Here is a 21,347-nt window from a genome sequence, read left to right as displayed (position 1 = left end):
ATGTGCGGGGGAACCTTTACCTTAGTGTGAGGAAAGCACACATTTAAACTTTTTGTGCCTCATCCTTTGGGAATATGAGTCGCTTGCTTTGAAATGTGTGTGTACTTTAATATTTGTTATCCAGTAAAGATATTTTACTGAATAAGGAAGCTCAGTTTTGTTAATCTGAATGTTATATAGGAGAACTTTTGCTATAATTAGAAAGATTTTTTTGGCATATCTGGCACAACTGCACTACGTCCTCTTGAAATTTTGCAGCTGAAGAGGCTGTCTTTGTAGATAATTTTGTTTCGTCTTCTGTGATCTTAATATTCTTTTTTACATTTTTGTTCTCCCCCCCTCTCCCTGGTTATATCAAAAAGTGTCTTTTCGGTATTCTCTTAGGAGAATTTATTTTTATATTTTCAGTGTGTCTAGTATGTAGGAATTAGGGAGCTTTGATCTGTGTTATTTATACAGGATTTAGCTTTCAAAATAAAAATATTTGTCTCACAATTTGTCTCAACTCTTTAAGATTGTGGACTTGGGCTCCCCTTTTCCATCAACTCCTTCCAGAAATGCTTTCTCAGTCACTAAAAATGATGAAGAGGAAGTACAGATAGTCCTCGATTTAACAATAGTTCATTTAGTGACCGTACAATGGCACTGAAAAAAGTCACTTTTGTAATAGTTCCTTGGTTACGACTTTTGCAGCATCCCTATGATCATGTGATCAAAATTCAGATGTTGGCCACTGGTTCATATTTATGACCACTGTTGTGCCCCAAGGTCATGTGATCCCCTTTTGCGACCCTCTGACAGTCAGTCAGTGGGGAAACTAGATTCACTTAACAACCGGGTTACTAACTGCAGTGATTCACTTAATAACTGAGGCAAGAAACATTATAAAATGGGGCAAAACTCATTTAACAATAGAAATTTTGGGCTCAATTGTGGTCATAAGTAAAAAAATTACCTGTATTTTAAAGTCTGGTTGCAGTGAAAATGTTGGAAGATGTCTTAAGCCAGGGGTGTCAAACTTGATTTCATTGAGGGCCGCATCAGGGTTGACCTTGTTGGCCAAGTGGGAGTGGCTGGGTGTGACTAGCTCAACATCCTGTAGCCCTCTGCCAGTGAAAACGGAGCCTGGGAGGGCTGTGCGCCTCCTTGGGCTCAGTTTTCACTGGCAGAGGGCTGCAGGAAGCTGTCAAAGCCGAAAATCGAGCCAGGAGGGATGCACTCTGTTTTCACTGGCAGAGGCATTGCGGGACAGTCCTTTACTGTTTCCAGGGTGCTGGATCTGGCACGTGGGTCTTGAGTTTGATACCCCTGTTTTAAGCAAAGATAGTCTTGGGAGAGGGATAATAGCTTTTCCTTGTAGTGAGCCCCCATCCACCCCAAATGCCTTGATTGAATTGTGTGGGTGCATTTTAAAATTCCAAATAGAACCTATGCAGAACAGTAATGGTGCCCGCCAATTATAGTTGTAAGTCATGATCGCCATAAGGCAAGATGATCACATGCTTGACCTGATTTTACGGCTTTTTTTTAAATGGTCACTAAATGACTGTCCCCTTTGTTTAAGTAATTGACATGGTCATTAAGTGAAAGCTGTGATTGCTATGCAAACCCATCATTCGTTTATTTGGTTTTTGCTGGAAACTGGAAATAAATGCCAGTTTTTGGCAAAAATGTTGGAAATTGCAATCACATGACTGCTGGATGCTGCAAATGGCCTTAAATGCAAGCTGGTTGCCATGCACTTAAACTGGGGTCATGTGACTGTACTGGTAGGGGCAGCCATGGGAACTTCTGAACTGCTTTGTAAGGACCTTTTGGGGAGTTCTTCTTTAACTTTAGTAACTCCTCAGTTAGTTACAGATCATATAGAGCTTTTTGAGAATTAAAAAGAAAGAAAAGAAATGGTGGCTCATATCTGTAACTGTCCTATGACTCTCCTGAAGCATGCTGTATGAGTCCACTATGAATCTGTATAAGCAACCCCTGACTGTTTGAGAAACATTGAGAGTAGGAATACTATGCACATTACTATCTCTACATTCTGGATGTAATGCTGAAAACAAATTGCATTAAAAAGTTTAAATTGTGCCCCTTGGGCAGGCAAAGTTTCCTTTCAAGTATGTTTTAATTAGAAAAGGGGATGTTTTCAAGGCATGACTGATTCGGTCAGAGGTGGGCGGCACCTGTATTAACAACCGGTTTGCCCAGCACCGAAAATGAGAGCATGCTCAGCCTTCTATGCATGTGCTTTGCTCGCACACGGGGCTTGCACACATGCACACGGCTTAAAAATCATAGCTAAATAGGACGGCATAGCGCCAAGGTGAGTGGGTACCAGTCTGAACCAGTCTGAATCAGCAGCAACCCACCACTGTATTTGGCCAAAAAAACTCCAGAAAAGTGGGCATTTGTGCTTTGTGTGAGCAACCATACCTCCTTATCAGAAAAATACAGAGCTCAAGTATAATTAACTTAACAAAGAATGATTGTATGTTAGGGAGGCGCATGTTGGAAAACTTAGCTTTTACACTAATTGGAATATTAACTATCCATCTTACTGTGTGTTTTTAATGTTCTTCTTGCTTTTAAAATACATACTGGAGGAATCTGGCTATGGAAATTAGTATTTAATTAAACGATAGTCCAGTTTCCACAATCCAGGTGGCCTAAAAATGTTTTATATAGTTTTTAGATTAAGTTATAAATGTTTGCTATGGAGTTACCTGAAGATTGATGGAGATGCATTTGAAAAGCATTATTTTTTTTATTGATTCTTAATGTAGTAAATTACTAAAGTTATTTGGCAGCAAACAGAAATGGCCTGTGATGTTGTTCACATTTATTCTCCTGATAGTACCACAATTTGCATTAATTGCATTGCTAGTGCACTCACTTATATTAAAAGGCTTCTAGTATAATTAATCCTTTTTATTTCAAATCATTTTGGCACAATTTCCAGCAATAAACACTCATAAAAGGTAGACACTTGAGAAATAACAAGCAGGTTGCTTCAATATACCTATTGCTATTTTCTCTTGACATGAAGTTATTGATAGGCTTCTAGGAGCCAGTATTGCATATGGCCTAAGAATTAAGACTCATATGAAAAATGGTAAGTGGATTATTTTGCATAAAAAATAGACAGTTCTTGAATCTGTGTAATTAACCTGTGTTTAAAAAATACCTTGATTTATGCCTACATTTGTATTTCAGTTGCATACATTATGGAAATTTAATTTATAATCCATTTAGCTGATGTGATCATAGTATTTAGAACCATCATTTATTAGAGCTAGTATATTAAATGCTTTAAAGCTACTTTTCCCAACTTGATTCTCTCAAGAGGAATTATAATTGCAACTTCCAGAAATTTACAGAACATCTGGAGGGCATCCAATTGGAGAATGCTACTTTAAAAACTTCATTTTGAGGTGAACTTAAAAAAAAACACAGACACAAAAAGGAATTGTACCAAAGTGTGTGTGTCTGTGTGTAGTTATAGTTATATATATAGTATGTGTGTGTGTGTTTGTGTGACATTCTATATTAAATATAGTTTGTGTCTCTTTGTGTTTAGCTCTTCTTTTAATGATTAAAACTCCAAACAATGATTACAAATTTAAATTCAGCTACACAGATGAAGGTTTCATTTGTCATGGCTTTATTAAAAATCCTGCATTGCATTAGTAAACTTCCTCCTTAGTTTTGCTCTCATTGTTTACACTTTCCTGGTGATGGTAGTTCTAAACTTTTTCTCAGCAGCTAGGTATCAAAATATATTTGATATGACATCAGTAGATGCTCTTTGCTATTATTTCATGTTTGTAATAAAGTTCAGCTTCTTCTTGACCTTTCCTGCAGAAATTTTGAAGAGTGGGATTTCGAAATAATAGGAGATAGTTTTTCTGTTCCAATATATATCTATAATACAAAAAATTCAAAGCAAAGGCACAGTGTAATTCGGTCTGTTCAGAGTTAAATTGAACTTTTATCCATTCATTTTAGAAAATGGCTAATAGTTTCCCCCAAAATATCTTTTAAAACCATAAATAAATACAGTAAAAATTCTAGAGTGAAGTATTAGTGGTGAAATCTAAAAATTGTTGCTACTGATTCTGTGGATGGGGTTTGGTGGTCATGTGACTGGGTGGCTGTGGCCAACTTGACGTCACATATGTCACTCACTGTTAGAGGCAGGAACTGCACATTCTGAAGCACATTCTGCCCTTCTGAAGCTGCCAAAGTTTTGAGTTTCCCTCTGCCATCTGGCTTGACTGCTGAAGCGAATCTCGGAGCCTTTTCTTGCCCCGCTCTCCATCCCAGAGGGCTGTGCTTCCCCCCCTGCTAATCCTCCATTCAAACCGCCTGCCCCGTTTCTGCAAAGGCAGAGCCTCTCCTTGCAGGGCTATCCAAAGAGGGGAGGGGGATGCTGCAGAAAAGGCTGTCTTCCATCCAGGCCCCCCTGCCGGTTCCGCAGGGCTTGGGGCTCCAAGCAGCCCTCTAGATTCCCATCCACCCAGCCACCTGCCTGCTCTCTTTGACCCCGGCGCCACGCCAGAAACTCTGCCTATGGAGTCCTGCGCTCCGGGGGAAGGAGGCTCAGCCCGCACCGCTGCTTGCTGGCGGTGAAGAATCAGAGCAAGACGGGGCAGAAGCCCCTGCACGGGAAGAGGGCCAGACAAAGCCGTGCCACCGCAGAGCTTTCCCTTCGGCTTGGCGGTGGCGCTTACCCAGGTGGGCCAGTGCGGGTAGCCGTTTATCTTGGCACTCCCTTGCCTGCTGCCACCATTCTTAACTCCCTTTCTCTCTGCCTGGCTGCAGACATCTGCCTTCCCGAAGCAACCCTGCCTCCGTTCGCTTTCGTTTTGCAGCAGGAGAAGGAAGAAAGCGAATGGCGGCAACGCGGCAGTGCTCCGGGAGGGCAGACAGGACCCCAGGCAGAGGGGAAGGCAAGCGGGCAGCAGTCAGCCAAAGGCCCCGCGGAAGCCGAATGCATCAGGCGCAAAAGGCAAACGAGCCTCGCCATGTCCCTCCGAGAAACCAAGTGCAGTGGGTCTTCCTCCCCCCCCCCCCCCGGCCGCCATTGTTGGCCTTATCTTCTAGATCCTCTGCCGGCATATTCAGCATGCCCAACGGAGCCAGTGCATTGGTAAGGCTGATGGCAGGCAGCCATTGGTGGAGATGCAGTCGCTGCTCTGGGGATGAGAGGGCGCCGGCGCTGCAGTGGTGCTCCAGGAGGCAGCACAGTGGTGGCATCTGCACCAATGGCCGCCTGCCCACCCACTGGCTAGGCCGGGCTGGACGCTGACCTCAGAAGGCAAGCAGGCGTGAGGGACTGCTGGGAAGGCAGACAAGTGAGGCAGGGCTGCAGGGAAGGGAGCAGGCTGCTAGGTCTTTTCCCCGCAGCCCTGCCATGCTTGCCTGCCTTCCATGTGGTGTTCCGTTTGCCTGCCTTTGCAAGCTGGCCACGGGGATGTGTGGAAGGCAGGGAAGCATGGCAGGACTGCAGGCCATGGACTGGTTCGGGGGCATGGCCAGCCAGCAATGGCTACCAGTTGGTACCAAATGCTACCAATTCAGGGGTAGCATTTCACCCCTGTGTGGTATGTAATATATAAGAAAATACTCTTTTGAGTTGAACACACACACACACACACACACCAGTGGTGGGTTCCTCCTAGTTCTGCCCAGTTCCGCCAGCTGGTAGCGGTGACAATATTATGTCACCGAACCAGTTCTAGATGGAGATAGAATTGAATAGTATCTAAACCAAAAAAATAAAAAATCCTAAATGGGAAAAATATTATATAATTTTAATCAAGTGGATTTTTCCAAGCTTAAACTTTTCTGTTCTTTTGCTCCTTCCTATGAGTCAATACAGCTGAACAAAGCATGAAGAACAAAAATGGGTTTGCAATTTTTCATAATTTACATAATGCAAAATTCAACTCCCTTTCATGTAGAATTGTTGCATATAAAATAGGACTCAATGCATATACATTTTTGCGATAGTGGTGAATATCTATAGCCTGCTCGGAGAACCAACCTCCACCCTCACACATTTTTACTGTAAATAGTTAAGACTTGAGAATAAAAATGTAATTTTAGATTTAGATTTTTTTTCTGCTACATATTCTTAATTTTCTTGTACAATATTATGATTTATCATGTTGAGTATATATGTTTCATTTTGCTGATCATTGACTGAATAAAGATTACCGAAAACTATATATACATTTGGGCCATGAGCTTTTTAATAGGCATAGGAAATGAATGTATGTGTTTCTTGTTCTCCTTCTGGTTGACTATCAAATGAGTGAGTTTCAATCTCTTTACACTTTTTAAAAGGCTTTATATGAAAATATGCTGGTTGAGCTTCCTTTCGCCAGTTTTTTCCTCTCCAAGTTGTTGGGGACAAGTGCTGATGTCGACATTCATCATTTGGCATCTCTGGATCCTGAAATGTACAGAAACCTCCTTTTTCTTAAGAGCTATGAAGGCGATGTAGAAGAACTTGGGCTGAACTTTACGGTGGTAAATAATGATTTGGGAGAGGCACAGGTAAGAAGATATTTTCTCTGTCTCTTATAGCCAGTTAACTATTAATTTCCCAGCACAATTTGCATTCAGATGCTATGGTGATAAAGCACTGAGAAAATAATTGCTGTCTGTGCTATTTGGAATCAAAGTGTACAACGTCTTACAGTTTTGGTGATCTGAACTGACACTTCTTTTGGCAAAGTGTCGAAATACAATTTTTTGTGGAAGACAGGCAATTTTTGTGGCTATGTTTTTATTTCAAATTTGAATTCTCTATAATGCAGTTTTATGTCTCATGGGCTTGCCCAGGCAATCACCAGGAGTCAAAGCTGATTCAAAAAGGTTTGTTCTTCTTTATAGGTGATCTGTCCATTACTTCATAAAGATTCTACTATTTTTCTGATACAAAAGACTGCATTAAATGACTTGTTAATGTTAAATATTGTATAGCAGGAGTGTCAAACTCAATTTCATTGAAGGCTGCATCAGGGTTGTATTTGACCTCGGAGGCCAGAGGTGTAGCCAACTCAACATCACCCATGTCGGCACCTGTGGTGGCCAAGTGCTAAGGCAGGACCCTCCCTCACGTTCATTAAAACCTTCCTTCCTTCCTTCCTTCCTTCCTTCCTTCCTTCCTTCCTTCCTTGCTTCCTTCCTTCCTTCCTTCCTCCCTCCCTCCCTCCCTCCCTCCCTCCCTCCCTCCCTCCCTCCCTCTTCATTTTCCTTTCTTCTTCCTTCCCCTCTTTCCTTATTTTTCCTTCCTTGCTCTCTTTCCCCTTTCCTTCTTTTTCTTTTTCTTTCCTTTTCTCTTTTCCTGTTCCTTCTTGCATGCTCAAGTGCAAAAGGGGAAACACTTCTCCTTTTGTTTTGTTTTTAGTTTGTTTTGCTAGCCTTCTGCCAGTGAAAACAGAGCCTGTGGGGTCCCATGCCCCCCCTGTACCCTGTTTCCAGCCGTGACGGCCTCCTGCAGCTCTCTGCCAGCGAAAACAGCTTGCTGTTTCCAAGCCGGCCCTGCTGGGGTAGAGGAATCCCTGACTCTGTTCATCTATAACAGTGTTTCTCAACCTTGGAAGCTTGAAGATGGATGGACTTCAACTCTCAGAATCCCCCAGCCAGCAACGCTGGCTGGGGGATTCTGGGAGTTGAAGTCCACCCATCTTCAAGCTACCAAGGTTGAGAAACACTGATCTATAAGGATCACAAACCTTGCTACATTGAATCAAACTTGGGAACTGTGCAAGCAGAGGAAGGCTAGCAGGCAGTTACTACTAGTTACCACTGTTCCAGCAGAAGCACTGCTTTGCCTTGAATCCAGTGGTCTCCTTGCTTTGCTCCTTAACACAGTCCATTCCACCTCCCTCCCGCTTACTATGTGGGACCCCAACAGGAGAATTTAAACAATAGCCAGTATCCAAGCACAGCAGCTAATCTTGAATTTTGTACACATTTCAGTTCGAACGAACATTTTTTCCCCAGTTCTGATTTGAACTCTCAAAACATACATTGGCTTGTTTTACAAACCACCCAAAATAACTAAGTGCAAAACTGTTTTGTACATCCTCAGATAGGTGGTTTTTTTTAAAAACGAAGATGCATTCCAATACTTGTTTGATAAACTTCAAAAAGTTGCAGGTGTTTCAGTCAAAATCTTGAATTCCATTCCTAGCAAGCTTGGATGTCTTTTTCCAAAATAATATAAAGCTGGAATGAGGGAGTAGCTGGAACATTGAAGTATTTTCCTAGGGAATGTATGTTTTCCATCTTTTATCCAGATAGGTTTTCAGAGGTTGGTATCAACAGAAGTTTGGGACTTTTTCAAAATCCTGTTGTTCCATTGTTCCACCTAGTGGCAAATGCTGTGACCAACAGGCCATATTCCTTCCTTCTTATCCAAAATGTACCCTTCCAGGCAAAGTCTCATTCTTCTAAGTATTGATAGTGCCATATAAAAATAATGTATTCATAATTAATGGAGATTCAAATGTGGACTGCTGCATCAGCACAATATCATGGAAGGTGATTGTAAGATTGGGACTAGGGGGCAAATAATTTGTCTAGAGCAGGGGTGTCAAACTGATATCGTCACAGAGGCGTCCCATGACATATCAGGACTCCCTCCCCCCCTTTGCTAAACCAGGGGTGGGCATGGCCAGCGCGTGACGCATCCAGCCTGCAGGCTGAGAGATTGACAGCCCTGGTCTAGAGCGAATGAGATTGACTTCATAGAAGATGTTTGTGTTTTTATAGGTGGTTGAATTGAAGCTTGGAGGAAAGGATATTCCTGTCACTAGTGCAAACCGAATCGCCTATATCCATCTTGTGGCAGACTACAGGTTAAATAAACAAATCAGACAGCACTGCTTGGCATTCAGACAAGGTCTTGCCAATGTTGTTAATCTTGAGTGGCTCAGAATGTTTGATCAACAAGAAATACAGGTATAATTGCCCAGCCAAATGGAAAAAACAATGTATTTAGCGATTTTAAAGAAAATTAAGATTCTAATGGTCTGCCTAGATGTATTAACTACATATATACTGCTTTTTCTCCAACCCTTCCAGGTTTTGATTTCTGGAGCCCAGGTCCCAATTAATCTAGAGGATCTTAAAACTTTCACAAACTATTCAGGCAAGTACATGGTAAATAAAGGTGCTGTTGAAAGACAAAAATAAAGAAACCAAGCCAGGGAGGTTGAATGTGATTAATTCTCTAATGTCAAGAGAAGAATAAATTATATGGTTATGCTCTGTATGCATGCCCACATATGTACTCATTTTGGAAGATGAATAATCAAAGACCAGGAGTAGCAAAAATATATTAACATAACAGGCAATAATATACAAAAAAGAATGAGTAGTCCTACAAATTAGCAATACATTTCACTTAGTTTTTAAGATACTGTTACCCCTTAAATAGTATATGAAAGAAATGATAATATGATCTTTTAACAATTCTTTGTGCCTCCTATTAATAAAGCCTACTTTTACAAAATCTTACTGTTTTTCACCCTTCTATCCTGTTTTTCAGATCCAGGCATAGGAAGACTCAGTAATTGTTTTCTAATCATGTAGAATAACACGCCAACTCAGTGTTAATGCAGTTTTATTTTCTTTTTTAAAATGGTAGGAGGTTATACTGCAGATCATCCAGTAATCAAAATCTTTTGGAGAGTAGTTGAAAGTTTCACCGATGATGAAAAACGGAAATTACTCAAGTTTGTGACAAGCTGCTCACGACCTCCTCTCTTGGGTTTTAAGGTACTTGCCTTCATAATTTTGTCTTTTAGCTAATTTGTTACAGCCATAATAATAGTGAATTAATAAACATCTTCAAGGCAACATGAAAGTATTGGGGATGTAGACATGTACATTGTAGAAATTAAGATCATTCCCAAATAAAAATTAAGATTTTATGTGTATACATAAAATACACAGAAGTACTGTGTATCCCCGAAAAAACGACCTGCCCCGAAAATAAGCCCTAGACTGATTTTTTTTGGGGGGTGGTGCTAATACAGGCCCTACCCCGAAAATAAGCCCTAGTGAAGGGATGGGCATGGCCAGCACAGGAGGCAGCCCTTCCTTTCTCCGGTCACCTCGGCCCCTTAATTGTGACCCGCGGATCAGCTGAGACAGTGAGGGCCAGGCAACTCGGGCCTGATCTCTGGAGAATCTCCCCAACCGCCAGCCTGCCAGGGCTGCTTCGCCAGTAGTCACGCTGCCCTGCATGAGCTCCATGGTGGCCCTGCAGCAGGAGGGAGTGGGTAATGACCCCCTCCTTCTTTGCACCCCGAAATACCATCTTCCATGGCTGCCTGGCCCCCTGCCTGCACCCCTTTCACTGGAGCAAAATGTGCAATTCAATACCGATATTACCCATGAAGGCCTCCCAGTGCAACGCTCTGCCATAGCTTAGGAGCAAACCTCCTCCTTCCCTGCACTAGGATTGTGCAGGAAAATCCCTCCCTCCCCCATTTTCCTACTGATCATTCTTTATTTGGGATCACAGGACACCCTTTCTCCCCCTCCCCCTCTCATACAAACACACACGCACACCCAAAAGTCCCTCACACTCCACCCCCAGGCAGCCACATCCCTTCACTAACCTGTTTTCCATTCCGTTCTCTGCTGCGTGTGCAGGACAAGAAATCTGTGAGACTATGGTAAAAAAAATAGTTGAAACCTTCCAACTTTGTGCAATTTTTTTTTCCCATGAGAAGTTGGAAGGTCTGAACTACAGTATTTTTTTTAACCATAGTCCCTGATCCTGATGTTGGTTCTTCCTTAAAAAGAATGTGAATGTTTAGGTGAGCTTCTATAATGTAGAAAAACATAGAACCACCCATGCTTCCTTCACTGCATGGACTTGTTGCAGATAGCCATTCTTTACATACCGTTCACAACACCCAAAAAATGAAGATGCTTTTGCATTCTATATAGGAGGAGCAAGCAACCTGCAATTCAGAAGGTCTACTCTTGAGAGTGCAGTTGTTGAAAAACAAAAATTATGATGTGCTGCCATTTTGTTCCTGATTTCTCCTTCTGTCTTACAAATGTTATATGGAACCTATCTCTAAATTTCTATTTTGAGGTCTCCCTGTAGAACATGGTATATAACATAGTGGATGTCAGTGTTCCCACTGTTGCCCTAATTATATCATGAGCCTTGAGCCAAGCTTCAAAAGAAATCCAGTTATTTATTAGGAGCTTCATGTCAGCACGTTCCAAGTGAAGCCAACTCTGACCTCACTTAATTCATCCGCCCTCCTCCGGCTCTGACCCTGTTCCCCCCTCCCCCCAAGGTGTGTCATCAGTCACATTCCCCAGTGAAGCAGTTTTGCAGCTTGTAGAAGTCCCTCTGGCCTCCATGCAGGTGGCCTTGACCTAGAGATGGCTGGAATGTGCTTTTGTTTTGACTCAAGTGCAATTCCCTCGCAGCTACGAGGCAAGGCTCGGTTCTCCCTCCCCTTGTCTATGGCAACTCGAGAGCAGGTCAGAGATGCTTTGTGTTTTGACCTTGGAATTACACACGGTGTACAGTTAATACTCCCCAGGTGCAGTTCTAAGCTGATGAATAGCAGAATCTGTTATCCAGAGCCAGGTACAGAAGTATGATTCAAGAGAGCAAGAATATATTATTTTGAACAAGAGTACCTGTGAACAGGGTTGGTTTTGGTACCAGAGTTGAGCTTACAAATAGTAGCATGAAAATCTACCAGCAGAGGTAGTCTTCGACTTAAAACCACAGTCGAGTCCAAAATTTCCATTGCTAGGCAAAGCACTTGTTAAGTGAGTTTTATCGCATTTTACAAGTTTGCTGCAATTGTTAAATGAATTACTGCAGTTGTTAAATAAGTAACACAATTGTTAAGTGAATCTGGCTTCCCCATTGACTTTGCTCATCAGAAAGGTTGCCGAAGGTGATCACATGATCCCAGGACACTGATTGCATGCATCAGTTGCCAAGTTGCCATCAAAAATGCATGCCAGTTGCCAAGTGCCTGAATTTTGATCATATAACCATGGGCATGCCACAGTCTTTAAGTGTAAAAAAACTGTCATTAGTTCCTTTTTTCAGTGCTATTATAACTTTGAATGGCTGTTAACAAATGGTTGTAAGTCAAGGACTATCTGTAGTTCTCTTTTAATAATCACAACTGTGAATGGCAATTCAATCCTTAAACAAAGTAGTTGCTAAGTGAAACTGCAACTGTACTTAACGATCTGGCTTCTCATTTGCTTTGCTTTGCTTTGCTTTCCAGACCTGCAAAAGGTCTGTGATTGGTTGTAAAGTTACTTTTCACCACTATTATAACTGCAAATTGCTGCTAAACGAGGATTACCTGTACTCCTGCTTTCTCCCTGGTCTTTGTCCCATTTAAATTGCTTAAATTTGAGGGAGTGAAGTCCTTTTTGTTCTGAATGCTAAGTCAGTGGGACCTGGAAAATGGCGACCTCCATTTACTCTTGGAATTGGAATCTTTCTGTCCATACCCATCCTTACTGAAATTGATCACCTTTGGGACCAGAATTTCTGTTGCTAAGCAAGGAAGTTAAGTGAATTACACCTAATTTTATTATTATTTTGTTGATAATATTTCGGTTGATAAGCAAATCACTGCAGTTATTAAATGGACCAAGGGGTGGTCAGGCAAGTCCGACTTTGTCAGAAGTTGGCTGGGAAATTTGCAAATGGCAACCACATGACCCCAGGACACTGCAATCATTATAAATACATGTCAGTTTCCAAGTGCCCAAATTGTGATCATATCACCGTGGGGATGCTGTGATGGTTGTAAGAGCAAGGAGTGGGCTGTAAATCACTTTTTTTTTTAGTGCCAGTGTAACTTCGTCATGGGCTCAACATTCCAGAACTTCAAACCGTTGCCAAAAAAATGGTTGCAAATCGCAACCTTCATACTTCAAAAGTTTATGTAAAGTATATATGATTTTAAGGGATGCGGTGGCTCAGTGGCTAAGATGCTGAGCTTGTCGATCGAAAGGTCGGCAGTTCAGCGGTTCAAATCCCTAGTGTGGCATAATAGGGTGAGCTCCCGTTACTTGTCCCAGTTACTGCCAACCTAGCAGTTCAAAAGCACATAAAAAATGCAAGTAGAAAAATAAGGACCACCTTTAGTGGGAAGGTAACAGCATTCCGTGCGCCTTTGGCGTTGAGTCATGCCAGCCACATGACCACGGAGATGTCTTTGGACAGCGTTGGCTCTTCAGCTTTGAAACGGAGATGAACACTGCTCCCTAGAGTCAGGAATGACTAGCACATATGTGTTAGGGGAACCTTTACCTTTTTACATATGATTTTGCATTGGAAAACAGAGCAGAGAAAAACACTTATCAAAGAATGGGGCGGAGCTTCCCACTCATTGCTACTGATGCTTGTTTGTCAACCGAAAAGGCTACTAATCTGCTGTAGAATACCAAAAGCTGCTATTACTTTCCCCACCAAAGTGAGGAAGACATATACTTACCCTATTGTGCCATTGTGGCCTCAGACCTTTCAAAAGTATAGCATAATTAGCGTTCATAATAAATGTCCTTGCAGTACTTTGAAGATGAAGAAGAGTACTATGTTCTGTAAGTAGATGTAATTAGTATTTGCCATGAAATAAATGGACTCGATTAACCAAAAACATACCATAGGGCAACATTAGAGCAACATGTCAGCAAAATTAATTGTGAATTGCTGTATTAAAATAGAAGATATTTCAATTTTACTGTTAAGGGTGTAATTTGGAATTGCCTGGCCTGAAATTTTAGCCAGGCTGTATTATGGAACTTTCACCTTTTGCTAAAGTTAGTCCAGACTCATTTAGAAGAAAGTCCTTTATTTATAAATAGCCCAGTCATGACTTTCACCATTTAAAAAAAAATAAAAAATAAGCCAAGTCTTCACTTCCTACTGCTTGAACTCACACTAACGTATGCTAAAGCTAATTAAAGTTTAATAAGTTTAACAAATGAAATGGTTACAGACAAAAAGAAATCATTAAAGTGCAGTTGGAAACTGTTAAGTTCCAATCAGGGCACACAATAAATTGGTGCTGCTTCTTCTTCTCCTTTCTCTGCTCTTGCAGATTCCCGTTGTAGAGTATTTAATTATATGACAAATGGTGCCCTTGGCTTGGCATTTCAACAGAGAACTTCATTTTTAACATTTTTAAAGCTTAAAAGTAAGAAAATTCAATTAGTGCTCTGAGAGGAATGCTAAAAACACAACATTTTAGCTATGGCATACATTTTAAGGCTTCCATTTAACCAATAACTTAAAATCTCATTATCCTCTTGACTCAGGGTGCTAGGTTTTTTTTACTATTATTTCTAAAACCAGATTATCTGTTTTAACTCTCCAAAGCACAATTAATACTCCCTTGACAAGGAAAGTGGAACTTTGGTTATATAACACATAAACTGTCTTCTCATTTTTGTTAAGGGAAATAATTTTTACAGAATAGGAAATCTTATTTAAACACTTAGGGAATCTGTCTTTCTCTCTGTCTTTATTCTATTTATATGTTGCTTAGTTCCTTTTATGGGATGTGGTGGCTAAGACGCTGAGCTTGTCGATCGAAAGGTCGGCAGTTCAGCCGTTCGAATCCCTAGTGCCGCGTAATGTGAGCTCCATTACTTGTCCCAGCTTCTGCCAACCTAGCAGTTTGAAAGCACGTAAAAAATGCCAGTAGAAAAATAGGGACCATCTTAGGTGGGAAGGTAACAGTCTTTGGCATTTAGTCATGCCAGCCACATGACCACAGAAATGCCTCGGACAGTGCTGGCTCTTCGGCTTTGAAATGGAGATAAGCATTACCCCCTAGAGTCAGGAACAACTAGCACGCATGTGCAAGGGGAACCTTTACCTTTACCTTTACCTAGTTCCTTTTAAAGCCTTTTAATTTGCTCCTATTTTAAATCGGTTTTCTCAGGGCAAAAATATTTTTTTTCTGCTGCAAATAAAGTAAGCTTAATTATGTGTACAAAGGAATAATTGGAATAGAAATCTTTGACTAACATAAATTTCAAAACAAATTTCCATGTGATATAATTTAATGACACGTAATGTTATCCAGGGTTCTGGATACTAAATAAAAATCTGGTTTTGTGTAAATTGAAAGGGATAAATATAATTCTTTCCTAAAGGATGAGCCTGAATTTAAAATGCTTTCTCCTTGAGAACAACAGAAAATGTTGAGTCCAGTTCTTGTGTAATTCTCAGCTGCTCTTTCAATGAGACAAAACTTTGTGAGTCTCTCTATTACCACCCCAACTGTGTGTGTATGAGATTGTGTTATATATATTCATGTGTGTATTTGTACCTGCCAAAAGCCATAATAAAAAATGAAAAGGCTATACAAAAAATAAAACTGAATTAGCAAATGCTTATCAAAATAACTATATATAAAAAGGTACCTCAGTTGTGAAATTAATTGATCTTCCATTCTTTTATACAGGTACACTCTAAGTTGTTGACATACAACCATTCATTTAGTGATTATTTGAAGTTATAAGAGCACTGAAAAAATTACTTATGACTGTTTTTCACATTGCAGCATCTCCATGGTCACATGATCAAAATTTGGATTAATAGTTGCAGTGTCCCAGGTTCATGTGTTCACCTTTTGCAACCTTGTGACAAGCAAAATCAATGGGGAAGCCAGATTCCCTTAAAAACCATTTTACTAACTTAACAACTGGAGTGATTCATTTAATAATTGTCACAAGAAAGTTTGTAAAATGGGGCAAAACTCACTTAACAACTACCTTGCTTAGCAATGATTACCTGTACACAGAAACACACAAGTGCACACACATATATATATATTTCTTTATCATCTTCCAACAGAAACAACAAAGGAAAGGAGGGAAATAAGAAGAGCACACTAGTATTGTAAAAGAACCAGGGCAACAGATTTCCTGGGAATGAGATGAGGGAAAGAGGTGACTGGCAGGGAAAGGAAGAAAACTGAGATTCCATCTGGATACTACAAAAAGTTTATGTTTAGCAAGCGTGTAGGCAATCTTCAAACTCAGGATGTCTTCAGTGTTTTTAATGATGGGAATGTCCTTGGATGTCAGAGGGCCTATTATTTTTTGTAGAAAACAAAATCTGTGTTGGCTTACAGCTCGGTAGTTAGTGTGAAAAGGCATTGCCCAAGAGGACAAAGATATCTAAGGATGGAGGAATTGCCCTCAAGAGTGGGAGCTGGAAGGGGCAGCCATATGGCATTGTGGAAAAGCTGTGCTTGTATATTTTGTGCTAAAAGGCACCAAATTTGTTCCCAAGATTTCCAGCATGATTATTGGCTTAAGAAGTGAGGATTCCCAGTTTCTTGATACTTCTAAAACTAGCTTCTTACATTCCCATAAGTGTCCATAGGATTTTGTTTCTTTCTAAGTGTTATATGCTTCCATATATAGATTAATAACTGTAGAGACTGAGGGAATAGTCTTGAAGGACAGGTGGATGAGATTCTTCCAAGGCAATGGTCAGAAAAGGGGGGCTTCATAGTACTTCTCAGTCACATGTTCACCATTACAGCCAGTTAGTATATATTGTCCTGTTTAAAATCATAAACACATTCAGCATGTGGGTTTTTCCACTTCACTACTTAACTGTGTCATCAGTTCCAATTGTAGTTGCTGAACAAGGACTTCCTGTATCTGTTTTACTATTCAGGCTTACAGTCCCTAGGCCCTTCCATCCTTAGCTTACATGGCGTACAACCACATGTATAATGAATTGATTTAACATCCAATCTCTCCTGCAACCAAACTCAGTACAACTCCCTTTTCATTTTCTATCCCAGCTTTCACAATCTTCTCATTTCATCCCAAAAGCCCTGCAGAAGAAACACAACTTAGCTGGATTCCAAAATGACATTAAGGAGAGGACCACCCGTATCTGTTTTCAACAAGGGAGGGCACAGCTGAGAAGGCTAGCTTACAGACCTTTCCCATTGGATCTCCTCGGAAGAGAATTTGTAATATACCTTCTTCCGCTGGTTCATAACAGATGGCTGAAGCAGTTAGCCTCAGTATATCTTGCCCAAGTGGGATGCAATGGCTCAGTGGCTAAGACGCTGAGCTTGTTGATCGAAAGGTTGGCAGTTCAGCGGTTCAAATTCCTAGTGCTGCGTAACAGAGTGAACTCCCATTATTTGTCCCAGCTTCTGCCAACCTAGCAATTTGAAAGCACTTAAAAAATGCAAGTAGAAAAACAGGGACCACCTTTGGTGGGAAGGTAACAGCGTTCCGTGGGCCTTTGGCGTTTAGTCATGCCGGCCACATGACCACGGAGATGTCTTTGAACAGGGCTGCCTCTTTGGCTTTGAAACGCAGATGAGCACCGCCTCCTAGAGTTGGGAACGACTAGCACTTATGTGCGAGGGGAACCTTTACCTTTACTTATATCTTGCCCAAAAGACATACAGAGTTTTGTAGGTGATAGCATCTTTCATTGCACTGGAAATCAGCTGCTAGCTAGTTCAGCTCCTGCAACAACGAGATACCATGCTATATTAGTGTAGATCTGTTACTCTGCAGGTGATTTATAATCAAGCGCTTCCACAGCCTTCATATACTTGAGGTTGACGAGCACTCAATGGAAGTGCCTGTTAAATGGATTGGGACCCTCAAGCACCCTCTGAAAATAGGTGAAGCAGACAACTGAGTAGATCCTCTTAACCAGGGGTCTCCAACCTTGGCAACTTTTAAGACCTGGGAGTTGAAGTCCACAAGTCTTAAAGTTGCCAAGGTTGGAGCCCCCTGTTCTTAACAATCCATCTTGGGGGAGATCTGATCATGATAAGGCACTGGGTAATGTTCCTCTCTATGAGATCATTCTCACTGCTCCAGGGTACAAACAGATCCTGGATATGGCTTCTTAAGTGCACTGAACCTGTGATGGGGAAAAAGCCCGTGGTTGTCATAAATATAGTGAAATCTCCAACCCACTCTGACTCCATTCCCAGAGAAGAAGATAGATTGAAATCTCCTAGTAATAATTGCCTGGGTGGATCAATTATCAACCTGATGATAAGATCCAGTTGTTTGGGCAAGGACAGCATTATCTCTAGCTTCCCTCTCAAGACCCGTTTCAGAAACCAGTCCACTTTTCTGGTCCCTTATAGCAAGCTACAAAGTCTCTCGGAAAAATTTTTTGGGCATCCATATTCCCCTACCCTGAGGTCAAGATTGATGCAGCATCTGTAATATTAGGCACATCTTGGATAGGGGAAATGTGTGTGTAGGGATGATTTGTGTGCAGACATATAATTTATATAATAAAAGTATTGCAATCTTGTTTGTGCCTTTGATAAAAAGTTCTTTTGAGAAATAGTTGATGCAAGAATACTAAGTGGTGAGATCTTTCCCTTAATTTTTCATAAACTTCTCTACTATCAAAAACCTGTTTGTATTGTTGTGCTGACGTTTGTAGTGTAAAATCCCTTTAATTGTTGGAGACAATGCAGACAATATTTCCTTTGTTTCTTTCTTTAAAGATTTTTGTATTGCATGTTAGTGAGTAATTCTTATACTTCATTGTTGAATTACTGCTTGATAGAATAAAATAAGCAATTTTTTATCATGTCCCATTTCCCCAACTTTTCATTGTTAAAGGTTAGCTGGTCTCCAGAGGGAAAATGACAAGTAACTATTATTATTACCAGCTTCAGATGCTTCTTTAAGATCATGAGTACAACAGCGCATGGAGATGGCACCCAAAGTCATTTTTAAAACTTATTCTCATTGTTTTTTCCTTGTTTTTTTCCCCTGGCCACAGGAATTGTACCCTGCTTTTTGCATTCACAACGGGGGTTCTGATTTGGAGCGACTACCCACCGCCAGTACCTGTATGAATTTGTTGAAACTTCCAGAATTCTGTGATGAACACCTTATGCGGAGCAAGCTGCTTTATGCGATTGAATGTGCTGCTGGATTTGAGCTGAGTTGAATTGAAGCTGTGATTGAATGCTTTGCAGAGGAAGTAATCAGTGCCTATTCCTTAAGCCACACACACATACACATACCTAGCAGATTAAGGGAGGTCCATGTAAATTTTTGCAATTCATTTTCCCATTGAATTGTCCTCAAGTAGGTTTCCGTTTTAATGTGAGGCATTAACTGGCTGTCATTTTTTGGGAGTTTAAACCCCACTGAGATTTTCTGGATCAGATTCAAAAGGAATCAGTTGCTAAGCTTTCCAAGAGAGAGCACCTTTGGGACAATGACATCTTCGAGAAAATAACCAAAGATGAAGGCTTTGTGCTGTTTGAACACAAGTAATTCCACTAAGTGGCAATAAGTTGATGCAAGTATACTGCAGAGTAGTCAATGGGGAAGAAACAGGGTGATGTTCCTGGAGAGGGAAAAGAACAGTTTGGAAACTGGCCTGCAACTCAAGTAACCCCACCTCTTTTGAAGAGGCAGAAATTGTTTACCATTTTTTCCAATTCATTTGCAAGTGGAAAAAATTAATTTTATTCTATTAGGTGAAAGTGAGACACTGAGAAATTTAGTTTGGCCTTTTAAAAAATATGTTTATCTTCCTGAATAAGTATGCCTGTTCTTCATTCTCTTAGCCAGTGTCACAATCCGTTGCACACTGTTTCAAATAATGTAATTGTTTTTTTTTTCCTGATCTGTTCCATTGTTTCTCTGTGCCTGTAGCTTTTGAAAAAAATCATATTACTTTAACATATACTATAAATAAAATGGTTATGACAGTAGAAAAGGAATTTGTGTAACAACTATTAAAATAAATTTGTATAAAAGAATCAGGCTTCCTTCTTTATAGCTGAAAGCTTGCAGGTGTTTTTCCTCTTTCATTTACTCTACCTGGAATGCAGTTGGTGAAAAATGTTTTATTTGCTCTATCAATAAGACAGAGAATGAAGGGGTGGGGATACTTGATTGCATTCGATTGCCAAAAGAAATATTTAAGGTAAAAAGAAATAATTCAGAATTGATAATCACACGTAATCAATCTTTGTCATGTGCAATTGTCACTTTTTTTAAAAAAATGATACAATTGGGTCCCTAAAGCATTAACTGGCAGAATCAAGTATGTCCTTTTGGGGCAGTGAAAGAGATTTTGGAACTATTGAGTTGGGGAAACCCTCAGCTGGTGGCCTCCAAACTTAAAAGCAATTTTACTGCTGGAGAAGCTTCTGATTTTAATTATTAATCGGCAGTAAACAGCAATATATTTTAAATGTGCAGAAGGGGTCTGGATGGTTTTAAGATGTTTGCTAGTATTAGTATAAAAATGTATAATTTCATGACTTGGATACAAAATGAAGTGTTAAAAATGCTATTTGTAGTTTCCTTGTACAGAAATAAAACAATTTTCTTTTTTGTTTTGCTCCAAGCTGCTTCATTTATGTTAACTGTAACAATTCTATTTTGCTCACAATTGTCTTTTCATTTAAATACATAAAGTATGTATTACAGATAATATATACTAAATTCTAATTTCTAAAATACCTTGCAATATCTGACAAGAAAACTGAACCTTTAAAAATATTATTTTATAATCCACAGCATTAAATATTTCAAAGTTTTTTTTTCAGAACTGTGTTCCTCTGTTGGTTTAAAACTATTCTGTTAATCGGAAATATAAATTAAGCTTTTATATTGTGCAGTGCAATTTATTATAGAAATTCAGTTGAATTAGAAGCGAAGCATGAAATTAAGTTGGGAGGGCAGAAAACATACATCTGGCTGAAATTAAGTTGGGGAGGAATGATGTTTTTTTACTGTCCCCAGCCTCCAGAGCCTCTAGGAGTCTCTGGAGGCTGGGGACAGCAAAAAATGTTACTTCCTGTCCACCCGGGAGTTGGGAAGTGGGCTGTTTCAGGCCTCCGGAGGGCCTCCAAGGGAGTGGGAAAGGCTGTTTTCGCCCTCTGCAGATGCATAGAGAGGATCTGGAGCCAGGTAAGAAAGAAAAACGGGCCTTCCCCACTCCCTTCCAGCCCCTCCGGAGGCAGAAAACAGCCTGTTTCCCTACTTCTGGTGGGCCCAAAAGGCCCAAAAATCAGCTGGCCGGCGCACGCATGCTCGCCAGAGCTGAGCTGGCGTGCCCACTGATAATGGCTACGCATGCCACCTGTGGCATGCATGCCATAGGTTCGCCATCATAGCCTTGGAAGAATGAAATATTCTAGGAAATATTAAAAAGGCAGAATATTATATTTCCCTGGATGAGAAAAGGAGAAATATGTTTTTAAAGACAAAGCAACTCCCTGCTCCCCCCTTCAGCTCCAGGGTGATGGGATTAAGACATGGCCCTCAGGACA

At 40.6% G+C, this 21,347-nt stretch overlaps 1 protein-coding gene across 3 annotated transcripts in view; it reads left to right on the top strand.

Moving 5' to 3' along the window:
- UBE3C (ubiquitin protein ligase E3C) overlaps positions 1-20,406 on the top strand; it is a 73,930-nt gene extending 53,524 nt beyond the window's left edge. For all 3 annotated transcript variants that reach the window (XM_034401681.3, XM_034401680.3, XM_087893059.1), the window contains exons 19-23: positions 6,349-6,561; positions 8,788-8,976; positions 9,100-9,166; positions 9,665-9,795; positions 18,833-20,406. In XM_034401681.3, the coding sequence (XP_034257572.1) occupies positions 6,349-6,561; positions 8,788-8,976; positions 9,100-9,166; positions 9,665-9,795; positions 18,833-19,003 (771 nt within the window). In that variant the 3' untranslated portion in view covers positions 19,004-20,406. The remainder of the gene's footprint in view (positions 1-6,348; positions 6,562-8,787; positions 8,977-9,099; positions 9,167-9,664; positions 9,796-18,832) is intronic.
- Positions 20,407-21,347: the final 941 nt, after the last annotated feature.

Source organism: Pantherophis guttatus, chromosome 4 (assembly GCF_059756535.1).
Source record: "Pantherophis guttatus breed Tessera chromosome 4, ASM5975653v1, whole genome shotgun sequence".
Lineage (NCBI taxonomy): Eukaryota > Metazoa > Chordata > Lepidosauria > Squamata > Colubridae > Pantherophis > Pantherophis guttatus.
This window is presented reverse-complemented; position numbering and strand designations above follow the sequence as displayed.